The 19937-nt window shown below is 41.6% G+C and overlaps 1 protein-coding gene and 1 long non-coding RNA gene across 6 annotated transcripts in view; one reads left to right on the forward strand and one right to left on the reverse strand.

The window, feature by feature from the left end:
- Positions 1 to 6972: 6972 nt before the first annotated feature.
- Positions 6973 to 14686, reverse strand: LOC122234950. Its single transcript, XR_006212955.1, has 3 exons — positions 14657 to 14686; positions 8511 to 8639; positions 6973 to 7545 (listed from the first exon to the last, which is right to left on the reverse strand). It is a non-coding gene; the product is annotated as an uncharacterized LOC122234950 (long non-coding RNA).
- Positions 14687 to 16841: 2155 nt separating this feature from the next.
- MTDH (metadherin) overlaps positions 16842 to 19937 on the forward strand; it is a 57149-nt gene continuing 54053 nt past the window's right edge. For all 5 annotated transcript variants that reach the window (XM_007073291.3, XM_042973684.1, XM_042973686.1 and 2 more), the window contains exon 1: positions 16842 to 17557. In XM_007073291.3, the coding sequence (XP_007073353.2) occupies positions 17177 to 17557 (381 nt within the window). In that variant the 5' untranslated portion in view covers positions 16842 to 17176. The remainder of the gene's footprint in view (positions 17558 to 19937) is intronic.

The following is a 19937-nucleotide window of genomic DNA, read 5'->3' on the forward strand; positions in this document are numbered from 1 at the left end:
GTTGCTAAATCCTCTTAGCAGATGTAAACAAATTAGTTTAATTCTATATTTAACAACCTGTTGAGTTTCAGTTTTAAAGTTGGCTAAGAATAGTTTGTTCGGAAGAGGTAATGGAGATGTTCAAAAAGCTTCTGGTACAAGCTGAGGCTGTTGTAACTACCAGCAATTTCAGAAAGTAGATTACTATTCAATGCAAATTTCCACTCACAAATTACTCAGCTAGAGAACAAAGTGAGAAAGAAAGTTATGAGTCATTGCTATTAGAATTAAGAAGACAAGGAAGCAGTCAGGAAAAGAGGAACCATCTTAAAATAAAGAATACTCATGATTAGAAATTTTATTTCACTGTGATGCCCAGTATGACTATAATTTCTATTTCTGTGGTGGTTACCATAAATAAAAGGCAGTAAAGCTAGAAGTAGTATTATTAAAAGAGGAGGAGAAATGTGTGTCTCCAGTGTTCCTGATTCTCTTTGGGCTACACCAAAATTGGGTGAGAGTGCTAAGTCAGAAAAGAGAAGCCGTAAATGTTGCTTGAAGAGAAAGGAATCACACGGCCTTCAGGGAAACCTTAGGGGACATCTGGGAGAAGCTATGAGAACTTTCAGTTTCACAAACTGTGGAGCAAGTCCTAAGAGGCATCTCATTTCAACATGAGGATTCACCATAATAAAATCTCTCAATGTCTCTATCTGATAGGATAGTGATCATCATGTCACTTAATCACATCTATGATTCTTCCCTCCACTCCCTTTTATCCCATCTTCTTATTTTTACTCATTGTCACCCTTTCACTTTATTTCCACCACCACTAAGTTCAGGCACTTGGTACTTCACTTATCAGATCACTGAAACATCCTTCCTTCCACCCTACTCTCCAGTCACCACATTCATTAATTCATCAGTGGAACAAATATTTGTACTAACACGCACTGCAGTAAGTGCTAGGGGTACCATAGTACACAAGTCAGACACTCTTCCTGTCCCCTAGGGACTTACGTTCTAGCAAGGGATGATAGCAAGTCAATTTTATGGTATCTTGTCCTCAAAGACTCTATAGAACAATCCCAGATCTCTTGTGTTATGAACTGAATGTTGGTGTCCCCACCCTTCCAACTCCAAATTCATATCGAAACCCTAACCCCCAGTGTGACTGCCTTTGGAGACAGGGCCTTTATGGAGGTAACCAAGGTTAAATGCTATCATAAGGGTGACCACAATCCTGTAGAACTGGTGTCCTTTTAATAAAAGGAAGAGGGGTGCCTGGCTGTCTCAGTTGGTAGAGCATGCAACCCTTGATCTCAAGCCCTACACTGGGCATACAGCTTACAGGAAAGAAAAGAAAAGAAAAGAAAAGAAAAGAAAAGAAAAGAAAAGAAAAGAAAAGAAAAGAAGAGAGGAAGAGACACCAGAGCTCTCTCTCCCTCCACTCGCACACAAACAAAAGGTCATGTGGAGACACAAGAAGGCAGCCATCTATAAGCCAAGGAGAAAGGCCTCAAGACAAGGAGAAAGGCCTCAATATTATGGCACCTTAATCATAGACCTCCAGTCACCAGAACTGTAAGGAAATTAATGTCTTTTGTTTAATCTACCCAGTCTGTGGATTAGTCTGTGATATTCCTTTATGGCAGCCTGAGCTGACTAAGACATCCTGCTACTCTTGTTCCCACCACACAGGCACTATTCTCAAATGCCAGTCCGCAGTTCCAGTTAAGTGAAATTCTCCAAAGACACACCAGCTCTCTATTCCAAACCTTTGTCCATGTAACTCCTCGTCATCACTCTACCCCACTGTTTTAATGAGAAACGTCATTATTTCTTAAGGCATAATTTGGGCAAAGTTTGTTAATCTCTCTCTTTGTTCTTCCTGCCAGTGATGGAAGTCTATTTGGAAGAGGAGGCTATAACTAAAGCACTAATGAGGTTTTTCTTACTCTAATTGCAGACAAAGTGCACGTAGGGAACTAAAGAACCTCTTAAGGGCAAGAATCACAAAGTAATTGCCTGCTTGGGTATACATCCCTTTCACAAACAGATTTCATGTGACACTCGCAGAAGAGTAAGAAGATGCTCGCAGGCCAAGATAATCGTCTCGGCCAAACCAGATGCAACTATCAAACAGTATTTTAAAGTAATAAGGTATTCCACATTGCAACTTTTTGTTTCCATTTTTCCAAGAAAATAATGTCGTAACACACTTATCTGAAAAAGATGTTATTTATCAAAAATATTCCTTTTTGAAAGGTGAAGACAACGAATTTGTACTGACGTGGTTAAAGCTGTCACGTAGCTTCACAACATGGTTCATCAAGATTAAGGGTCACAGCATGGATAAAGGAATTTCTCCAAATAGCAACCATAGTTCATATTTGCAATTCACTTGTACCATACTCTAAGCTTTAACAACACACACACACACACACACACACACACACACACACACACACAAATTGACTTCAAGTAATTCATCAAATTTAGAACTTATTAGATGTAGTAAGGCCACATTGGAGTAATAAACTCACTAACTGCCTAGTTTATTTTTTTAGATTACAATATTGGTTCTCTTTCAGTATCTGAGGTTACTAATTTTCATAAACTTTGGTCTTTCTCAGCAAGTGCACCTGTGTCTTTCCTTTCTACTCAGCCACCAGAAGAGCTACTCATCTTTATGGACATGAGGTCTCAATGAGGCTTGAGGTATTATTTTTTTCCCCTCTCTTTCAGCAGAGGCTACTTATCACCTTATAAAGAAGTTTTCCTTGAGGAAATAAACGTTTCACAGGCAAAGAAATAAATCTTAAAATTTAACTGGAACTTTAGAAGCCACTGGTTATATTAATAAATGACATGGGTTGGCATATCTCAAAATTTAGTACTGGCATGATTCAGCAAAGTGAGCCTCAATGAAACACAATACTTAACTAAATATTATAACTCTTAGGAAGCATTTCCCAAGAAGGCATTTTAAATCTAAATTATACTAACTAATATATATTACCCAGAAAATGATTATCCTCTTGGTCCTCTTGGGAGAAATTTTTATATGGGTCAATAATAAGCTTCTTTCCAATTTTTAAATGGTGAATGAAAAATTCTTTTAGGAAGAAGGAAGAAAAGAATGGTTCAGAAGACAGAGGTTAGCCTCTCTGAACAGATTCCTTCCATGACCCGGCTCACGTGTGAGGCCGAAACACATACCATACAAAACAGTGCCCACTGCTTTAGCTGTACCTGGTAGACAATGAACGATTTTTGTATGATTCAGAGTTTGTTTTCATTCTTAGTCACTGTTCAAATTTTTTTTATTAAAATCTTTTTTTTTTTTATGTTTGTTTATTTTTGAGACAGAGAGAGACAGAGCATGAACAGGGGAGGGGCAGAGAGAGAGGGAGACACAGAATCTGAAACAGGCTCCAGGCTCTGAGCAGTCAGCACAGAGCCCGACGCGGGGCTCGAACTCACGGACCGCGAGATCATGACCTGAGCCGAAGTCAGACGCTTAACCGACTGAGCCACCCAGGCGCCCCACTGTTCAAATTTTAAATGTCACCAAAACTCAATGGCTTCTCTGAGCACATAGACATAGCTGTGCCATTCTCTTTCTATGATTTTTAAGGTTGTTTATGTGATGTGGTGCACAATTATTCTGTAGGTTAAGCTTCAGCAAGGCAAAAAGAACCCTTATTTTATTCTGATTAAAAGGATAATACATGTTCATATAAAATATTCAAACAGTTCTAAACTTGTATAGAAACAATAAAAACCATTGAAAAACTCTAGTTCCTACATATGGCTGCTATACATTATTATAAAGATTTGAGGGGGGCTCCTGGGTGGCCCAGTCGGTTAGGCATCCGACTCTTGATTTCGGCTCAGGTCATGATCTCATGGTTCATGAGTTCAAGCCTCTTGTTGGGACTCTGTGCTGACAGCACGGAGCCTGCTTGGGATTCTCTCTCTCCTTCTCTCTTGCCCCTGCCCTGTTCATGCTCTCAAAATAAATAAATGAAAACTTAAAAAAATAGATTTGGGGGAATATCTTTCCAGATGTCTATTCATGGATATATAAAAATACATTCTAAAATATTAATGAGTTACTACTAAACATGTTATTTTGTAACTAAGTTTTTTCACTTAGCAGTGTGGCTTTCCAGGTCAGTGAATAACTGACATACCTAAATACACATCATATTCTTTAATGGCTGCATAATATCCTATCCCTGCATGTGTCACAATGTATTCAAAGAATCACCACTTTGGATTGCATATAATTTTTTGAGAGAATAAATTACAGTGTAATGACTAAGTGATTTTACTTTTGTACATTTGTCCAATTATTTCTTTTGGACAATTTCCTAGCAATGAACTTTGCTGGATCAAAAATATCCACCTTTGAGCTTTTGAATTTTCTTTTGTTTTTCCAAAGTTCTTATTTTTATTTTGAGAGAGAGACAGATACAGCGCAAGTGGGGGGAGTGGCAGAGAGACAGGGCGAGAGAGAGAATCCCAAGCAGATTCCACAATGTCAGAACAGAGCCCTACACGGGGCTTGAACTCACAAACACTGAGATCATAACCTGAGTAGAAATCAAGAGTTGGACGGTCAACTGGCTGAGCTACCCAGGTGCTCCTGAATTTTCTTAAATTTATATTGCCAAATTGCCTTCAGAAATTTTGTACTCTCACCAAAACTACATGAGAATGTCTGTTCCCCTGCAGCCTTGCAAACACTGAGGTTTCTCCATCTTTTCCAACTTTGGCAATATAATAGGTGCATCAGTTCTATTTCTGTGTAACAAATTACCACAAACTTAGCAACTGAAACCATATTTAATTATCTCACGGGGTCTGAGAATCAGGCATTCAGGCACAGTTGAACTGGGTCCCTCTAAATTCTCTCAAAATTTTCACTGCAATCAAACCATAAGCCGGGGCCTGGGACTTATCTGAAGGTTTAATTAAGGGAGGATTTGCTTCTAAGCTGACTTACATGGCTGTTGGCAGGATTTAGTTTCTTTTGGGTTGTTGGATTGAGGGCTTCAGTTTGCAGCTGGCTACTGGCCAGAGGCTGTCCCTCAGTTCCCTGCCACGTGTGCCTCTCCAACACGGCAACTTGCTTCATCAAAACCATCAAGGAAGTAAGTCTGCTGGCAAGATGGAACTCAGAATCTTTTCCAATCTGATCATAGAAATGACATTCCCTCAATGTTGAAGTAGTCTATTGTTTCTTAGAAGCAAGTTATTTAAGGAGATGGGATGATACAAAGCCATAAACACCAGAAGAAGAGATTATTAGGGTCCATGTTGGAACATGCCTCCCAAAATCCCCCCTCTGGTCCTCAATGATTCACATCACTTCCACATGCAAAACACATCATCCTCTCCTAAGGCCCTCAGGGGTTTCATCCCATTATAGCATCTGCTCAAAGTTCAGAATCTCATCATCTAAATCAGGTCCTGCTACAAAGGAAGCTACTTAGGTGTAGTTTTGGTAGGTATATCTCCTGGAGCACAGTTCTTTTCAATTTAGGGGGACTGTGAAACTAAAGAGATAGATTTTCTTCCTCCTAGACACCTAACAGACAGTGGTGTGACAGGCAAAGGAAAACAGCTAAGTCATTGCCAATCACATTGGGGAAAATGGTAGATACAAAAGCATCAGTGATCCAGAGCAACTCAGAAATAACTCCTCAGCAAATGTTGGACATTTTTTGGTTAGGCTTCAAGGTCTAGGTATAGTTCTCTGTGGTCCTTGACTCCACCCCCTAGAATCTTGGTCCCATATTCTGAATCTCTGTTCCTTTTCGCGAAAGTAGCAGAAGTTGGCAGTGTACGTGGTTTTCTCAGCCTGACTCCTGCCAGTAGAATTTGGGAAGCCCAACACCTTCTTTTCATTTTTGTACTGTCTCTGTCCCATTCAGTCCAAAGTGGCAGTGTTTTGGTGATGCAATTTTCTCATAAACTTTGTGGGTCAACTATGAATTTCACTGGGGTTCACTTTACTGCACAAAAGCCAATCCAAAATCTCTTCTGGGTAAGACCTTCTCTACTGTGGGCCCCTCTTGATTTTGCTAAGAAAAAAAAAAAAAAAAAAACAAAAAAAACGCTCCTAAACTTCCTAGAAGATCTATGGGTTAATTGAGAGGTTCCTTGAAGCATACCCTTAAACTCTCTCAAGATCCTTCATGTGACTGAATAGTATGATCCTTCGATCTTTCTGAGGTTTTAACAAAAGGTTCTTAAGTCACACTCTCAGCTTTTTCTCCATGCTACTTTCTCAGTCAGTGCTTAGAAGCCAGTTCCCCGGGGGGGGGGCCTGGCTTGCTCAGGCAGTTAAGCTTCTGACTTTGGCTTGGGCCATGATCTCACTGTTATGGGTTCATGCCCCACATTGGGCTCTGCGCTGACAACTTGGAGCCTGCTTCCGATTCTGTCTCTCCCTCTCTCTCTGCCCCTCCCCCACTTGCAGTCTGCCTCTCTCTCAAAAATAAATAAACATTAAAAAAAAAAAAAAGCCAGTCCTCCATTTTAGCATCTTTTCCCATCTGAAGAGGCTAAAAAATTCCAGAATTATCAAGTCCTGGCTTCTTTTGCTTAATAGTTATTCTCTTATTTCTCTCCTCTTACATTTTACTATAAATATCAAGAAGAAACCCAGTGGCACCTTCAACACTTTTGCTTGAAAATTTTCATGATTGCATGTCTACGTTCATCACTTAGAGGTCTTGCTTTCCACATAATTGCAGAAAACACCTGGCTAAATTTTCTGCTATTACAAAAAAAAAAAAAAATGTTCCTGGGGCACCTGGGTGACTCGGTTAAGCGTCCGACTTCAGCTCAGGTCATGATCTCACAGTTCGTGAGTTCGAGCCCTGCGTGTGGCTCTCTGCTAACAGCTCGGAGCCTGGAGCCTGCTTCTGATTCTGTGCCTCCCTCTCTCTCTCTGTCCCTCGGCCACTTGTGCTCTGTCTCTCTCTCTCTCTCTCAAATACAAATAAACATTAAAAATATTCAAAAACATGTTCCTCATGTCCTTTTAAGCCTCCTGGGCACTGTATTTAAAGTCCATTATTTCTTCTCACAAACCGTTCAAGACAATTTGGCTTTCCTTTTTGTGCTCCTCAAAATTTTTCCAGCCTTCGACCACTGTTTGGTTTCAAACCCACTCCCACATTTTCAGGTATTTATTACAGCACCCCCTATTAGGCACCAAAATCCCACAATTAGTTATCTGTTGCTACAAAACAATATTCCCACAAATTTACCAACTGAAAAACAGTACCTATTTATTATCTCACAGTTTCTGTGAATCATGAATATGGATACAGCTTAACTGGCTGCTCTGCTTTGGTGCCCCTCAGAAGGACGTTAGCCAGCACTGGAGTCTTATCAGGGAAGATTCCGTTTCCAAATTCATGTGGTTGTTGGCAGGATTTAGTTCTTTCTGGATCATCCGACTGAGCATCTTGCTTTCTTGCTGGCTGCTGGTAGGAGGCCACCCTCAAATTTCTTGCCCCATGTGCCTCTCCTCAGGGAAGCTCACTTTACCAAACAAGCAAGAGACGAGAAAATAGGATTTTCCAGCAAGACGGCAGCTACAGTCTTATGTAATGTAATCACCCTTTGCCATATTCTATGGTTAGAAATAAGTCATGGGTTTCTCCCATGCTCCAGGGGAGGAAATTACACAAGGATGTGAATACCAGGAGTCAGGATAACTGGGCAGCATCTTAAGAGTCTTTCATCCACAAAATACTGGTGCCTTCAGTTAGGGACCTATCTTCGTGTGTAAATGGCCATTGGGTTTTTATTCCCATTAATATGAACATCAACCATTCTTTTAAATATGTCCTGAACATTTACATGTGCTGGCATTATGTTAGGTACAGGGTATAATGATGAACAAAGCCATACACAGGTCTTGTTCTCATGGAAATTATAGTCAGAGAGAGAGAAAAAATAATTCTGTGAATAAATGTGAAATTACAATTTTGACAAATACTATGAAAATTTGTGGTGCTATGAAAATATGTAATATGAGGAAGTGACTGGATCTGGTGGTTGAGCACAGCCTGTGGGAGGATGTTTCACTTGAGATATGAAGAATGAGTAGGAATTAACCAGGGAAAGCCCAAGGAAGAGAAATACAAGGGGCTTATAAGAGCAGAAATCATCGAGTGATTGAGGAATGAAAAATGTGATTAGAGCAAAGAAACCAAGAGTCACCTCCAGATTCTCATCTGTGCTTTGGAGTCTACACCTGTGTATTCACCTGCCTATCTTCATCTGGATATTTTGTACTCCTCAAAATCAATGCATATAAAACCATACCACTAATCTTGGCTTGCCAAACTTAGTTCTTTCCCAATATTCCCTATCTCAGTGAATGGCACCACCATCTGTGCAACTGGAAGTGAGAAGCATAGGAATCATTCTTGAAAATTCCATCATCCTCAATCCCTTGCCAAAATCTTAAGGACTTTATCACCAGTCACAGAAATGCTCACCACAATCCAGATACACCAAATTTTCTCATGTCCCAAGCCTTTACTTTTGCTGGTCTCCATGCTTAGAATTAATCTCCACCCCCTTCCTTCTCTTCTTGGCAACATCCTACTCATCCTTCAAGACTTAACCTAAACAGAAGGAAAAAATCAACAAAATTAAAGGCAGACTAGAGAATGGGAGAAGATATTTGCAAATGACATATCTGATAAAGGGTTAGTATCCAACATTTATAAAGAACTTATCAAACTCAACACCAAAAAACAAATAACCCAGTTAAGAAATGGGCAGTAGGCACGAATAGACACTTTTCCAAAGAAGATGTCCAGATGGCCAACAGACACATGAAAATATTCTCAACATCACTCACCATCAGGGAACTACAAATCAAAACCACAGTGAGATACCACCTCACATCTGTCAGAATGACTAAAATTAACAACATAAGAAACAACAGGTGTTGGCGAGGATGAGGAGAAACGGGAACTCTCTTGCACTGTTGATGGGAATGCAAACTGGTGCAGCCACTCTGAAGAACAGTATGGAGGTTCCTCAATAAAATGCAAATAGAACTACCCTACAATCCAAGAATTGCACTATTAGGTATTTACCCAAAGGATACAAAAATACAGATTTGAAGGGGTACATGCACCCCAATGTTTATAGCAGCATTATCAACAATGGCCAAACTATGGAGAGAGCCCAAATGTCCATCAACTGATAAATGGTTAAAAAAGATGTGGTATATATATTATATAAAATACATACATATATATATATATATATATATATATATATATATATATATATAATGGAATATTACTCAGCCATCAAAAAGCATGAAGTATTCATAATGACATGGATGGAGCTAGAATATATTATACTCAGCAAAATAAGTCAATCAGAGAAAGAAAAAAACCATATGATTTCACTCATATGTATAATTTAAGAAACAAGACAAATGTACATATGGGAAGGGGGGGGAGAGAAGAGAGGGAAACAAACCACAAGAGACTCTTAATGATAGAGAACGAACTATGGGCTGATGGAGGGAGGTGGGTGGGAGATGGGATAGATAGGTGATGGGTAACTAAGGAGGGCACTTATTGTGATAAGCACTGGAAGCTGTATATAAGTGATGAATCACTGAATTCTGGAAATAATCTCTCCCACCTTAGTGATGCCAAATATTTTGTATATATCTTATCATCCCTGTTACAGGTTGTGTTCTCTGGGAAGCAGACTTCGAGATAGATCAGCATATTAGGAAGTGCTCTCAGAAACAGTGCCTGTAGAAGGGAGGGAAGGAAGTAGGACTGGGCAGAGGGAAAACTGAGCTATCATACAGTGCTAACAATCCTCAGCCAAGCCCATAGAGTGCTCTGGGGCTGGGATGGTCTTTTAAAATTGTCCCAGGGGGGTTATGGGGGTGTTAGGGGGGTGCTTGGGTGGCTCAGACAGTTGAGCCTCAGACTTTTGATTTTGTCTCAGGTAATGATCCGAGGGTCATGGGATCGAACCTTGTGTTGTGTTCTGGGCTGAGCGTGGAGTTTGCTTGGGATTCTCTCTCTCTCTCCCTCTGTTCCTTTTCCCTGCTTGTACTCTCTCTCTCTTTCTTTCTCAAATAAAATAAGATAAGGTCGCCTAGGTGGCTCAGTCAGTTAAGTGTCCAACTCTTCATTTGGGCTCAGTTCAAGATGTCATAGTTTGTGAGATCCAGCCCTGTGTCAGGCTCCATGCCATCAGCACAGAGCCTGCTTGGGATTCTCTCTCCCCCTCTCTCTCTGGTCCTCCCCTGAGCACATGCTCTTTCTCTCAAAATAAAAATTAAAACTTAAAAAAAAACTCTAAGAAGTAAAATAAAATAAGTCCCAAGTTAGGACAAGGCGGCCAAGATTTTATACTCCCAGGCTATTGGGTGACTCGATGTGGGCTATTCCTGGAAGGAGACATGACTTTGGCTGAGGAGGTTTTCCTCAGTAATCTTCCCAAAAGTCTGACACCTACCTCAGGGATGCCTTCTAGTAATACTCCCAGAGTTGGGGATAAGTTCCTCATTATTGAAGGGGCATCTGGGAAGCACATCACAGCATCCACTATAATCCCCATGTTCAAATCAACTTACTATAGCAATACTATCTTGCATTAAGGCTATTTTTAAAAGGGTCCATTATACTCACTAGGTTCTGAGATTTCTGAGGACAATATGCATTTAAATCAGAGTTGCAATTTAATAACAGTACAGTGAAGAAATGACTAAATGACCCAAGGAGACTAATTAACCCAAAACATGGGAGCCTAACTGATGAAACCAAATGTCAATTTCTTCCTTTACACCAGTATTTTTCAACCATATTTTCATTATCACCCCGCTAAGTGCCTTTTTAGTTATTTTTTCCCTAATTACCCCCTGTGAACTAGTAATGCCACAGATATATTGCATATCTTTGCATCTAGTATATTTTATTTGTGTGTTATGTTTCTTAAAGTATTTTTTTCCCCAAGAACCAGTTATTTGTACCCCCATGGGAGCAACATTGGTTCATCAAGAATGCATGATTTATGCCAATAAATGTAACTGCTAAGAGAATCAGAGTACTTAAGCCAACTCTTCAACCCATTCTCTGTTATGTGGTAGAGTCTATATGAGATGCCTCATGGGTGTGGTGTGCTGAGCATGAAATCAGTGCAAAGGGGGTTAAATGACCTTAGCAGTCACCTGTTGAGCCAAGATGGTCTGATACCCTTTTCCCCACCGCAAGATAATAGTGACACAATAGTTGAGTAGTCAAGGAGGGACTCCATTATTTTGTTTAGCCTCTGTACAAACTATTGCTTTTGTCGTTTACTTTTTGTTGCTTATTTTTAATTATAAAGTATTTCTGGCATATAAAAAGTAGAGATAATATAAGAAGGCGCTTGTACCCACAACCCAGTTTGAGATAAAACATGACAGATACATTTGCAGTCCCCTGTGGACTCACTCCAGTCTCATTTCTGTCTCACTCTCCCTAGAAATAACCACTATCCTCAATTTGGTGTTCATTATTCCCATGCATGGTTTTGCATTTTTATTTATAAATCTGTCTTTTAAACTTTATACACATGATATCAGAATGTACATCTCCTTTGCTAGGTTTATTGTGGCATGGCATTCCACCAAATGAATTTGCAGTAACTTTTGCTTTTATTATCACATTCAGTCTTCTCTTCTTCCCTTGGCCCCTACCTTCATGCCCCAACCAGTTTTTACTTCCATGCAGGTTCTTAGCATATCTTCTGATCTTTTAAAGAGAATGGGAAATATCCTGGCCCTTTCAGCAAAGATAAATTATCTTTCAGCTTAGGATATTTCTGCAGATAATTTCATTATTTATTAATTCTTACTAATTTATTCTGAGGATAACCCTTTCCTGACCATAGTTCCAAAGTCTTGGCACACTCAAACTGTAGTTTCCTGCTTTACTGTAAAATCACTCTCTTGGTGTATAATCCTGTGGCCCAGGAGTTTACAACGGCAGCAGACTACATTTTGAAGACCCAAGTCAACATTTTCCTTCCATTAGCCCTCAGAGATAAGCTACTTGAGTGGAAGCTTCCTGCACAGTTATGGACTGAAGGTTTGTGTTCCCCTGCCCCCCAAATTCATCTGTTCAAGCCCTAACCCCCAGTGTGACTGTATTTGGAGATAGGGCCTTTAAGGAAATAATTAAGGTTAAATGAAGTCATAGGGTAGGGCTTTGATCTGAAAGGACCAGTATCTTTAATACAGGAGTGCTGGTGCATAGGGGTACACGCACCCCTATGTTTATAGCAGTGCTTTCAATAAGAGCCAAATTATGGAAACAGCCTAAATGTCTATCAACTGGTGAATGGATAAGGAAGATGTGGTTTATATATACAATGGCATACTACTTCGCAATGAGAAAGAATGAAATCATGCCATTTGCAGCAACGTGGATGGAACTGGAGGGTATCGTGCTAAGTGAAATAAGTCAGTCAGAGAAAGACAGATATCATATGGTTTCACTCACCTGTGTGGATCTTGAGAAACTTAACAGAAGACCATGTGGGAAGGAAAGGGGGAAAAAAGATAGTAACAGAGAGGGAGGGAGGCAAACCATAAGAGACTCTTAAATACAGGGAACAAACTGAGGGTTGATGGGGGGATGAGGGAGAGGGGAAAGTGGGTGATGGGCATTGAGGAGGGCACTTGTTGGGATGAGCACTGGGTGTTGTATGTAAACCAATTCAACAATAAATTATATTAAAAAATAATAAATAATTAAAATTTAAAAATTTAAAAAACGATACTTACATATATAAAAAAAAAGGATTAGTATCCTTATGTGACACCAGAGTTCACTGGTCTTCTATCTACCTTGTGAGAACACAGTAGGAAAACGGCCATCTACAAGCCAGGAAGAGAGCCCTTACCAGAAAATAACCATACTGACACCTTGATCCTGGATTTCCAGCTTCCAGAACCACGAGAAAATAAATCTTTTGTTTTAGCTACCCCGTCTAGGGAATTTTATTATGGCAGCCTGAACATACAGATACACACTCTATTCCCAAGAACTGATCACACAGGATACTGAAAAAGAGGAGCAGCCAAGGGGTCAAAGGCAAGGAGAAGGCTGGCTTCTACTCTGACTCTAGGGTATGACGACACTTTGAAGCTCTTTTTTTTTCTTCAGTGAAATGAGAGGCTTTAAGTAGAACTTCTTCAGGTCCCTTAAAACTTCCTAATTAAAAGGGTTAGATTACATTTGTGGGCTATGACTCAGGCAATTACACTGCTAGGATTCTATCTTTAAGAAGTAATTATGGATAGTCACAAAGATTTAGTTCATGCCAGAACTGCATTCAATGGCAAGAAACAAAAACAAAAACCCCTGTAATCTAACTATCCAACAATAAAGTACGTTAAATTACAGTAGAGCCAGACAGTAGAATAAGTGAATATTTATTGTGTAAGCCTATAAAAACTGCTTTTGTTAAGAAACATCAAGGATATAGTATTGAGAAACCTTGTTTTTTAAAGTCGTAGATTGGCAAAAATTTTGTTAGAAATCCCCTCAGTGAGGCTGGAACGACATTGCACTGTTGTAAGGACCTGAGCCATGCAGTTCACTTTCTAAAAATTTCCTTGAACTGTTTTGTTTTTTTTTTTGAGGTGTAGCAACATAAACTCTAATATTTAAAGTATACAACTTGATAAGTTTTGACCTGTATGTATGTAAACATCATAGAACCATCACAACAATAAAGATAATGAACATATCCATGACTCCCTGGTTTTCTGGTACCCCTTTGTAATTGCTCCCTCCTACTTCTTGCTCCCACCCCTCCCTGCAAGTAACTATTTTATCTGCTTTCTGTCTCTATACTTTGCATTTCCTAGTTTTATATAAATGGAATCATATTCTATGTACTCTTTTTGCCTGGCTTCTTTCACTCAGCATAATTATGTGGAGATTCATCCATGTCGTTGCACGTATTTATAATTCATTCCTTTTTACTCCCAAGTGGTATTCCACTGTATGAGTCACTTTGACACTTAGAAAATGCAGGGGGTTTTTTTTTGGGGGGGGGGCGGTGCCTGGGTGGCTCAGTCAGTTAAGCGACTGACTCTAGATTTTGGTTCAGGTCGTGATCTCAGGGCCCCACATCAGGTTCCACGCTGGTGACATTGGGCCTGGTTGGGATTCTCTTTCTCTCTCCCTCTTTCTCCCCCTCCCAGCTCTCTCTCTCTCTCTTCCAAAAATAAACTTAAAAAAAAAAAAAAAAGGATAAAGCAGTGTTTTAATTCCAACCCACGTTTCAGGCTTCAGAAACATTTCACATTTATCTTAATTTTGCCATTTCCAAGGAATTAGGATTCTGAGTCTACTTGGGTCAGGCCTGATAACTCCTTTATACACAACCAGTTTTGCTTTGAGTCTTTCAAAGCATTGCTTCATTTAAACTTTACCTAAACTTCATTCTGCTACAATAAGCCCAACTTTGTGGAACTACAGGTGTGTTTCTGGTTTTAGATAGGCTTTATCCACTGACATGAATGTTCATGACCACATTAAGTGCAAAACAGTAAATAGTGTACAACCTTATCTATGTTTTTAAAATATAAATACTTGAGGGGTACCTGGGCGGCTCAGGTGGTTAAGCGTCCGACTTCAGCTCAGGTCCTGATCTCACTGTTCTTGGGTTCGAGCCCCACATCTTGTGCTGACAGCTCAGAGCCTGGAGCCTGCTTCAGATTCTGTCCCCTCTCTTTCTCTGCCCCTTCCCCACTTATGTTGTCTTTCTTTCTCAAAAACAAATAAATAAACTTTAAAATAAATGTGTAAAACATATATATATATAATATATACATATATATACATAGGTAACATATACATATATTACAAAACCTGGAAAAATGACTATAAAGTTATATATGAAAATGATGTTATCTGTATTACTAAACAAAGTAAAATTTTAAATTTATTTTAAAGTTTTTTTTTAAAGGTATTTTTAGGGACAGTCACAGAAAAAAGCAAGGTGAAATGATTTTACGTAATCAGTACTTGCTAGGCTGCCCAAGGAACAGGGAAATCCTGCTACTCTTATTGTATAATCTGTCCAATTCCTAAATCCACAGGTGTTAACCTAGAATGGGCAGTGGAACCTCTTAGGAAATTCATCACATTTCCCGTCTCTGGAAACAAAATGTTAAGAATGGGATTATAAATCTAACTTCATAAACATAAATGGAATTTGGAACCTTGTAGAGTTAAAGCAGATCCCAATGATATCTTCAAAGTTTTAGGCCTTATAATTTACACTGTCTTTAATTATAAGTCTATAAAAGCTTAGCAAGAGTGGTTTATTTTTATTATTATTTACAAAACTCCCTTCCACCCATTAATCACAACATGCATTTACAATACTGTTGCAAAGTAGGTCAAAATACTCCTTAATACAGTTTTGGCATTAGGTGCTTATTAATCTTATCCCATTTATATTCTTTGAGAAAGTCTGCACAGTTGACCCTTGAAAAACACGAAGTTGAACTGCTTGGGTCTACTTATACATGCATTTCTTTCAACAAATAAACAGCACAGTACTGTAAGTGTATTTTCCTTAAGATTTTCTTAACATTTTTTTTCTCTAGCTTACTTTAAGACTTATTTAAGACGATAGTATGTAATACATATAACATACAAAATATGCGTTAGGTGACTGTTCCTGTTCCTGGTAAGGCTTCCAGTCAACAGGAGGCTATTACAAGTTTTGGGGGAGGCAAAAGTTATACTCCACTGCCCAGGAGTCAGTGCCCTTAACCCCCGAGTTGTTCAAGGGTCAACTGTAATTAGTCCAGTCAAGACACCTGCTTAAATGTTTGCTATCATTTAATGATTAAAGTTTCCATATAGCAAAAAGGAAAAAACTGAAGGCATCCAGCAAACATTATCTTTGTAATTAAAATCTGAAAAGGCAATTCATTTCTTCCTAACTCTACCCAGAGATGGTCAACACAGATTATAAACACAGAATTTTTTCAAACTCCTTTTGTGGTCTTGTATAAAAGCTTAAAATAAAACACAAGGGGGGAGCTACCTCTACGCGTAAACACAGTTCAATGTGCTTCTCTTGTTATTTCTTATTAAAGCTACAAATTACTAGGAAAATAGTGCCGCCCACGGGCTTTCCAAGTTTTGATTTCTGGGGAACACCCAGATCAACAGTGAATGAGCCAGGCTAGCGAATGATAGGCACGCAGTATGTTAGTTGGCCCTGAAGAGGAATAGCCAGTTTGTGAATGAAACCTAGGCCTTGCAAGAGGAGTGCCGGCTTCATACTCAGTTAAGCCTACTCTGGAAGCATCTAGCCGTGTGACCCAGGGAGAAAATGTTTGTTCCACCCCAACACCACTCCCAGGAAAAGAATGTAGAAAACCTACACCCTACTTGAGCGACTTTGACCTAGACCCCCTTACCCGCTTCCACACTCTTCACCCACTCCTCCCTACCCGCACCCCATCCCCGACTTCCTCGAGAGCCCCTCCCCCGGACCCATTCAAAGCGCCACGTCTCCTAGCTCCGGGGCACCAGCCACCCGGCGGAGGCTTCCTGCAGTTAACCCCTCCCAGACTCCCGTCCAAGGTCAGCGATCCCCAGGCTCGGAGCCTCCACTAGGCCAGGACTGGTCACCACCAACCGCGAGAGCCACGCCCTCGACCCAACGGCTCCCGCCCCGCCCCGCCCACGTGACACCACGTCCCGCCCAGGTTGCCCACGTGACCCGCGGCCATCTCCCCCGCCCCCCTCCCCCCCCCGCCGCGCGCGCGGCGTGGATCGCGGCCGGAGCCGCCATTGTTCCGCCAAGGGACGACAGCAGGGCCTGGCCCTGGCGCCGAGACGCCGCTTAGCGGCCGCCACTGGAGACACTCCCTCCCGCCGCCCCCCTCCTCCTGGCGGCGGCGGAGTGAGGCTGACTAGGGGGAACTGGGAGCCCCCTCTCCTGGCGGCGGCAGCTGCCGATCCCCGGCTCCGGCGCGAGGGGCGGCCGCGATGCGCTCGGCTTGAGGCAGTCCGGCCCGTCCCTTCCTCGCCTCCCTTGACTCTTCTACGGCGTCTGTGCGCCCCAGCGTCACCCTGAGAGTCTCTTTGACGGAGGGAAGATGGCTGCACAGAGCTGGCAGGACGACCTGGCCCAGCAGGCCGAGGAGGGCTCGGCTCGGCTGCGGGAAATGCTGTCGGTTGGCCTAGGCTTTCTGCGCACCGAGCTGGGCCTCGACCTGGGGCTGGAGCCGAAGCGGTACCCGGGCTGGGTGATCCTGGTGGGCACCGGCGCGCTGGGACTGCTGCTGCTCCTCCTGCTCTGCTACGGCTGGGCCGCGGCTTGTGCCGGCGCCCGAAAAAAGCGGAGGAGCCCGCCCCGCAAGCGGGAGGAGGCGGCGGCCCCGCCGGCCCCGGCCACCGACGATGTAGCCCTGTTGAAGAATCTCAGGAGCGAGGAGCAGAAGAAGAAGAACCGGAAGAAATTGCCCGAGAAGCCCAAAGTGAGTAGGGGTGGAGCGGCGGTAGAAGAGGGGCCAGGGCCCGGCGTGGAAACCCTCGAGCGAGCGGAAGGCCGAGTCCCAGTCCGCCCAGCGGGGAATGGAAGGGGAAAAGAGTGAGGTTAGTCGAGAGCTGGGACTGAGCTCTCCCCAGGTGGAGGAGGTGATCGGTGGACACGTTACTTGGGGAATCGTGGAAACTCGGGAAGTGTAGGACGAGTGGGGAAGACTAGTTTCGAGGAAGGAAGTTAGACGGCGGCGTGGGGTACGTTTAAATAAAAGCGCCGGGAGGTCAGGCCATTTTCGGGAACCTTGACCGCCGGAATAACATGCCAACCCTTCTTGAGGCCTACCGGGTAGGCTGCGTGTGTGGAGAGTGATGGGACCTTACGGTGGTGCTGGGAAGTTGTGGAAAGACTGCGCCTGGAAGGCAGATGTCTACTTCAAGTTACATTGAGACGGTAGCCGGTGGAGGAAATACGATGACCTAAAAAATCTGGGGTTTACGGAGGATTAAAGGTACCCAGGTCTAGACGCGCTTCCATTTTAGTTAAACTGTTTAAGGGAAATGGTTGCCCACTCTTACTCTTGTGAATGCAGCCAATGGAGGCCTGAACAGGAGCAAGGCAAGAGGGAGTCGTTGCCCAATATACTTCGGGGTACATGGCCCCATGAGGGAGAGCTAAGTCAAGTTAAGCGGTGTGCGAGGTTTTGAAATAGTGAAAGGGAATGACAGAGCAGAATGGTGCTGTCTGAAAGAGATTTAGGCACCGTTTTACCGGACCACGTGTGGAAATGCAGAGAGCATCACATCCATTTTATCATGCTTTCCCGTTTTATTTGTACGTTCTTTATCACCAGTGGATCTCCCATTATATCTTTTAGAGTTTTTTTATAATACTTTACAAGTGGAGGGTGTGTAGAATTAGAAACAGCTAGGCTATTTTTATATACACTGAATTAAGCTCCTTACCTTTCAGTGCAACAAAGTAAATGTAACCCAGTCGTAGCATGTGAAATGCACTCTGATGTGTGTTGCCCGGTGGGAGGTATACACATAGGAGTGAGAATCAGTCATGGAGACTAATGTAGGAGACAGATTCATCAATTAATTGCTAATAGAGCACAGACAGGTGAGGCTTGGAGGGTGGGAGACTAATTCCATTGAAGGAATTTAGGAAAGTTCCTGGAGGAAGTGGGATTTGAGTTCAAACTAAAGCAATGAGAGTATTGGTGGAATAAGTCAGTATTAGAGAAGTGACAGGTCACAGTTGGTGCATAATTAGGCCTAGGTAAGTGTTCACATTTAGTCTGCTGATTAAGATAACATACACAACTTAGAAAAGGATAGGACTTTGTCAGTATGAATTCTACCTTAAGTTAGAAGAGGAAATAGAACTGATTTCGAATATATATAATTACATTTTTTGAGCAGAGGTTACCGGAAAGTAATGTTACGGTGGATATAGAGAACCTGGCTCCAAAATAAGCGAAGAAGTGATCTTGAAAAAACCACGCACATTAATAACCCTAAACCCTGTGTGGATGAAGCAGGTTGTGAACATTTCAAAGCCCTGTCTGGGACATCTAGAATTTCAGGTAGACTTGAGTCGAGAGACAGGTGCTCTAGGAGTCCATACGAAATGCATCATAACACTCAGACGACCTATCTGAAGAAGGAACAGGTTCCTGTGAAAAATACTCATCAGACTTAGGACTTACTCCTCTTTTTCATCTTAGTTGAGGAATGGGGCAGTGAATGAGTAAATAAATCTTAGTATTAAGCTTTGGGGAGTGAAGAATGGGATGACTAATCAAATTGTTCAGTGTTGATTGGGTGAGAAAATATCTTGCCTACCTCATGGTATACAGGTGTTGGAGAAGTTTATCAACATTAACAAAATTGTGGCATTCTAGCTTTTTGACTGCAACTTACAATAAAAAACACATTTTCCATTACAGTACCTCCCAACTTCCACCCCCTTATCGAGAACACACACATATCAAACCATACGGTTTGTTTTTCTTTAATGATAGTTGTGACCCATCAAATTGGTTTCACATTTCACTGGGAGGCATGACCCACAGAAAAACACTGCTTTATGAGACTGAGAAATAGAAGCACCCATTTATGTAGTACTCCTGTGCTTTGCACTGTGCTAAGTATTTACTTGGAGAAAGGCAGCATACAGCTTGCAATTTGAAGGCAGTAAAAAGGAATACAATATTCATGTCTCATTGTGAAGGGGATACAAAAGTAGAAGCTCAGTTGCTCCCCAGGGAGATTTTATTCCAGTTGTGGAAAAGGATACGCTAAAAAAAATTAACAGTGCAAACCCATTGTGGGCCCAGGAGGCTGTGAAAGACCTTATCACGGAATCTG

This window comes from Panthera tigris, chromosome F2 (genome assembly GCF_018350195.1).
Source record: "Panthera tigris isolate Pti1 chromosome F2, P.tigris_Pti1_mat1.1, whole genome shotgun sequence".
In the NCBI taxonomy this organism is placed as follows: domain Eukaryota; kingdom Metazoa; phylum Chordata; class Mammalia; order Carnivora; family Felidae; genus Panthera; species Panthera tigris.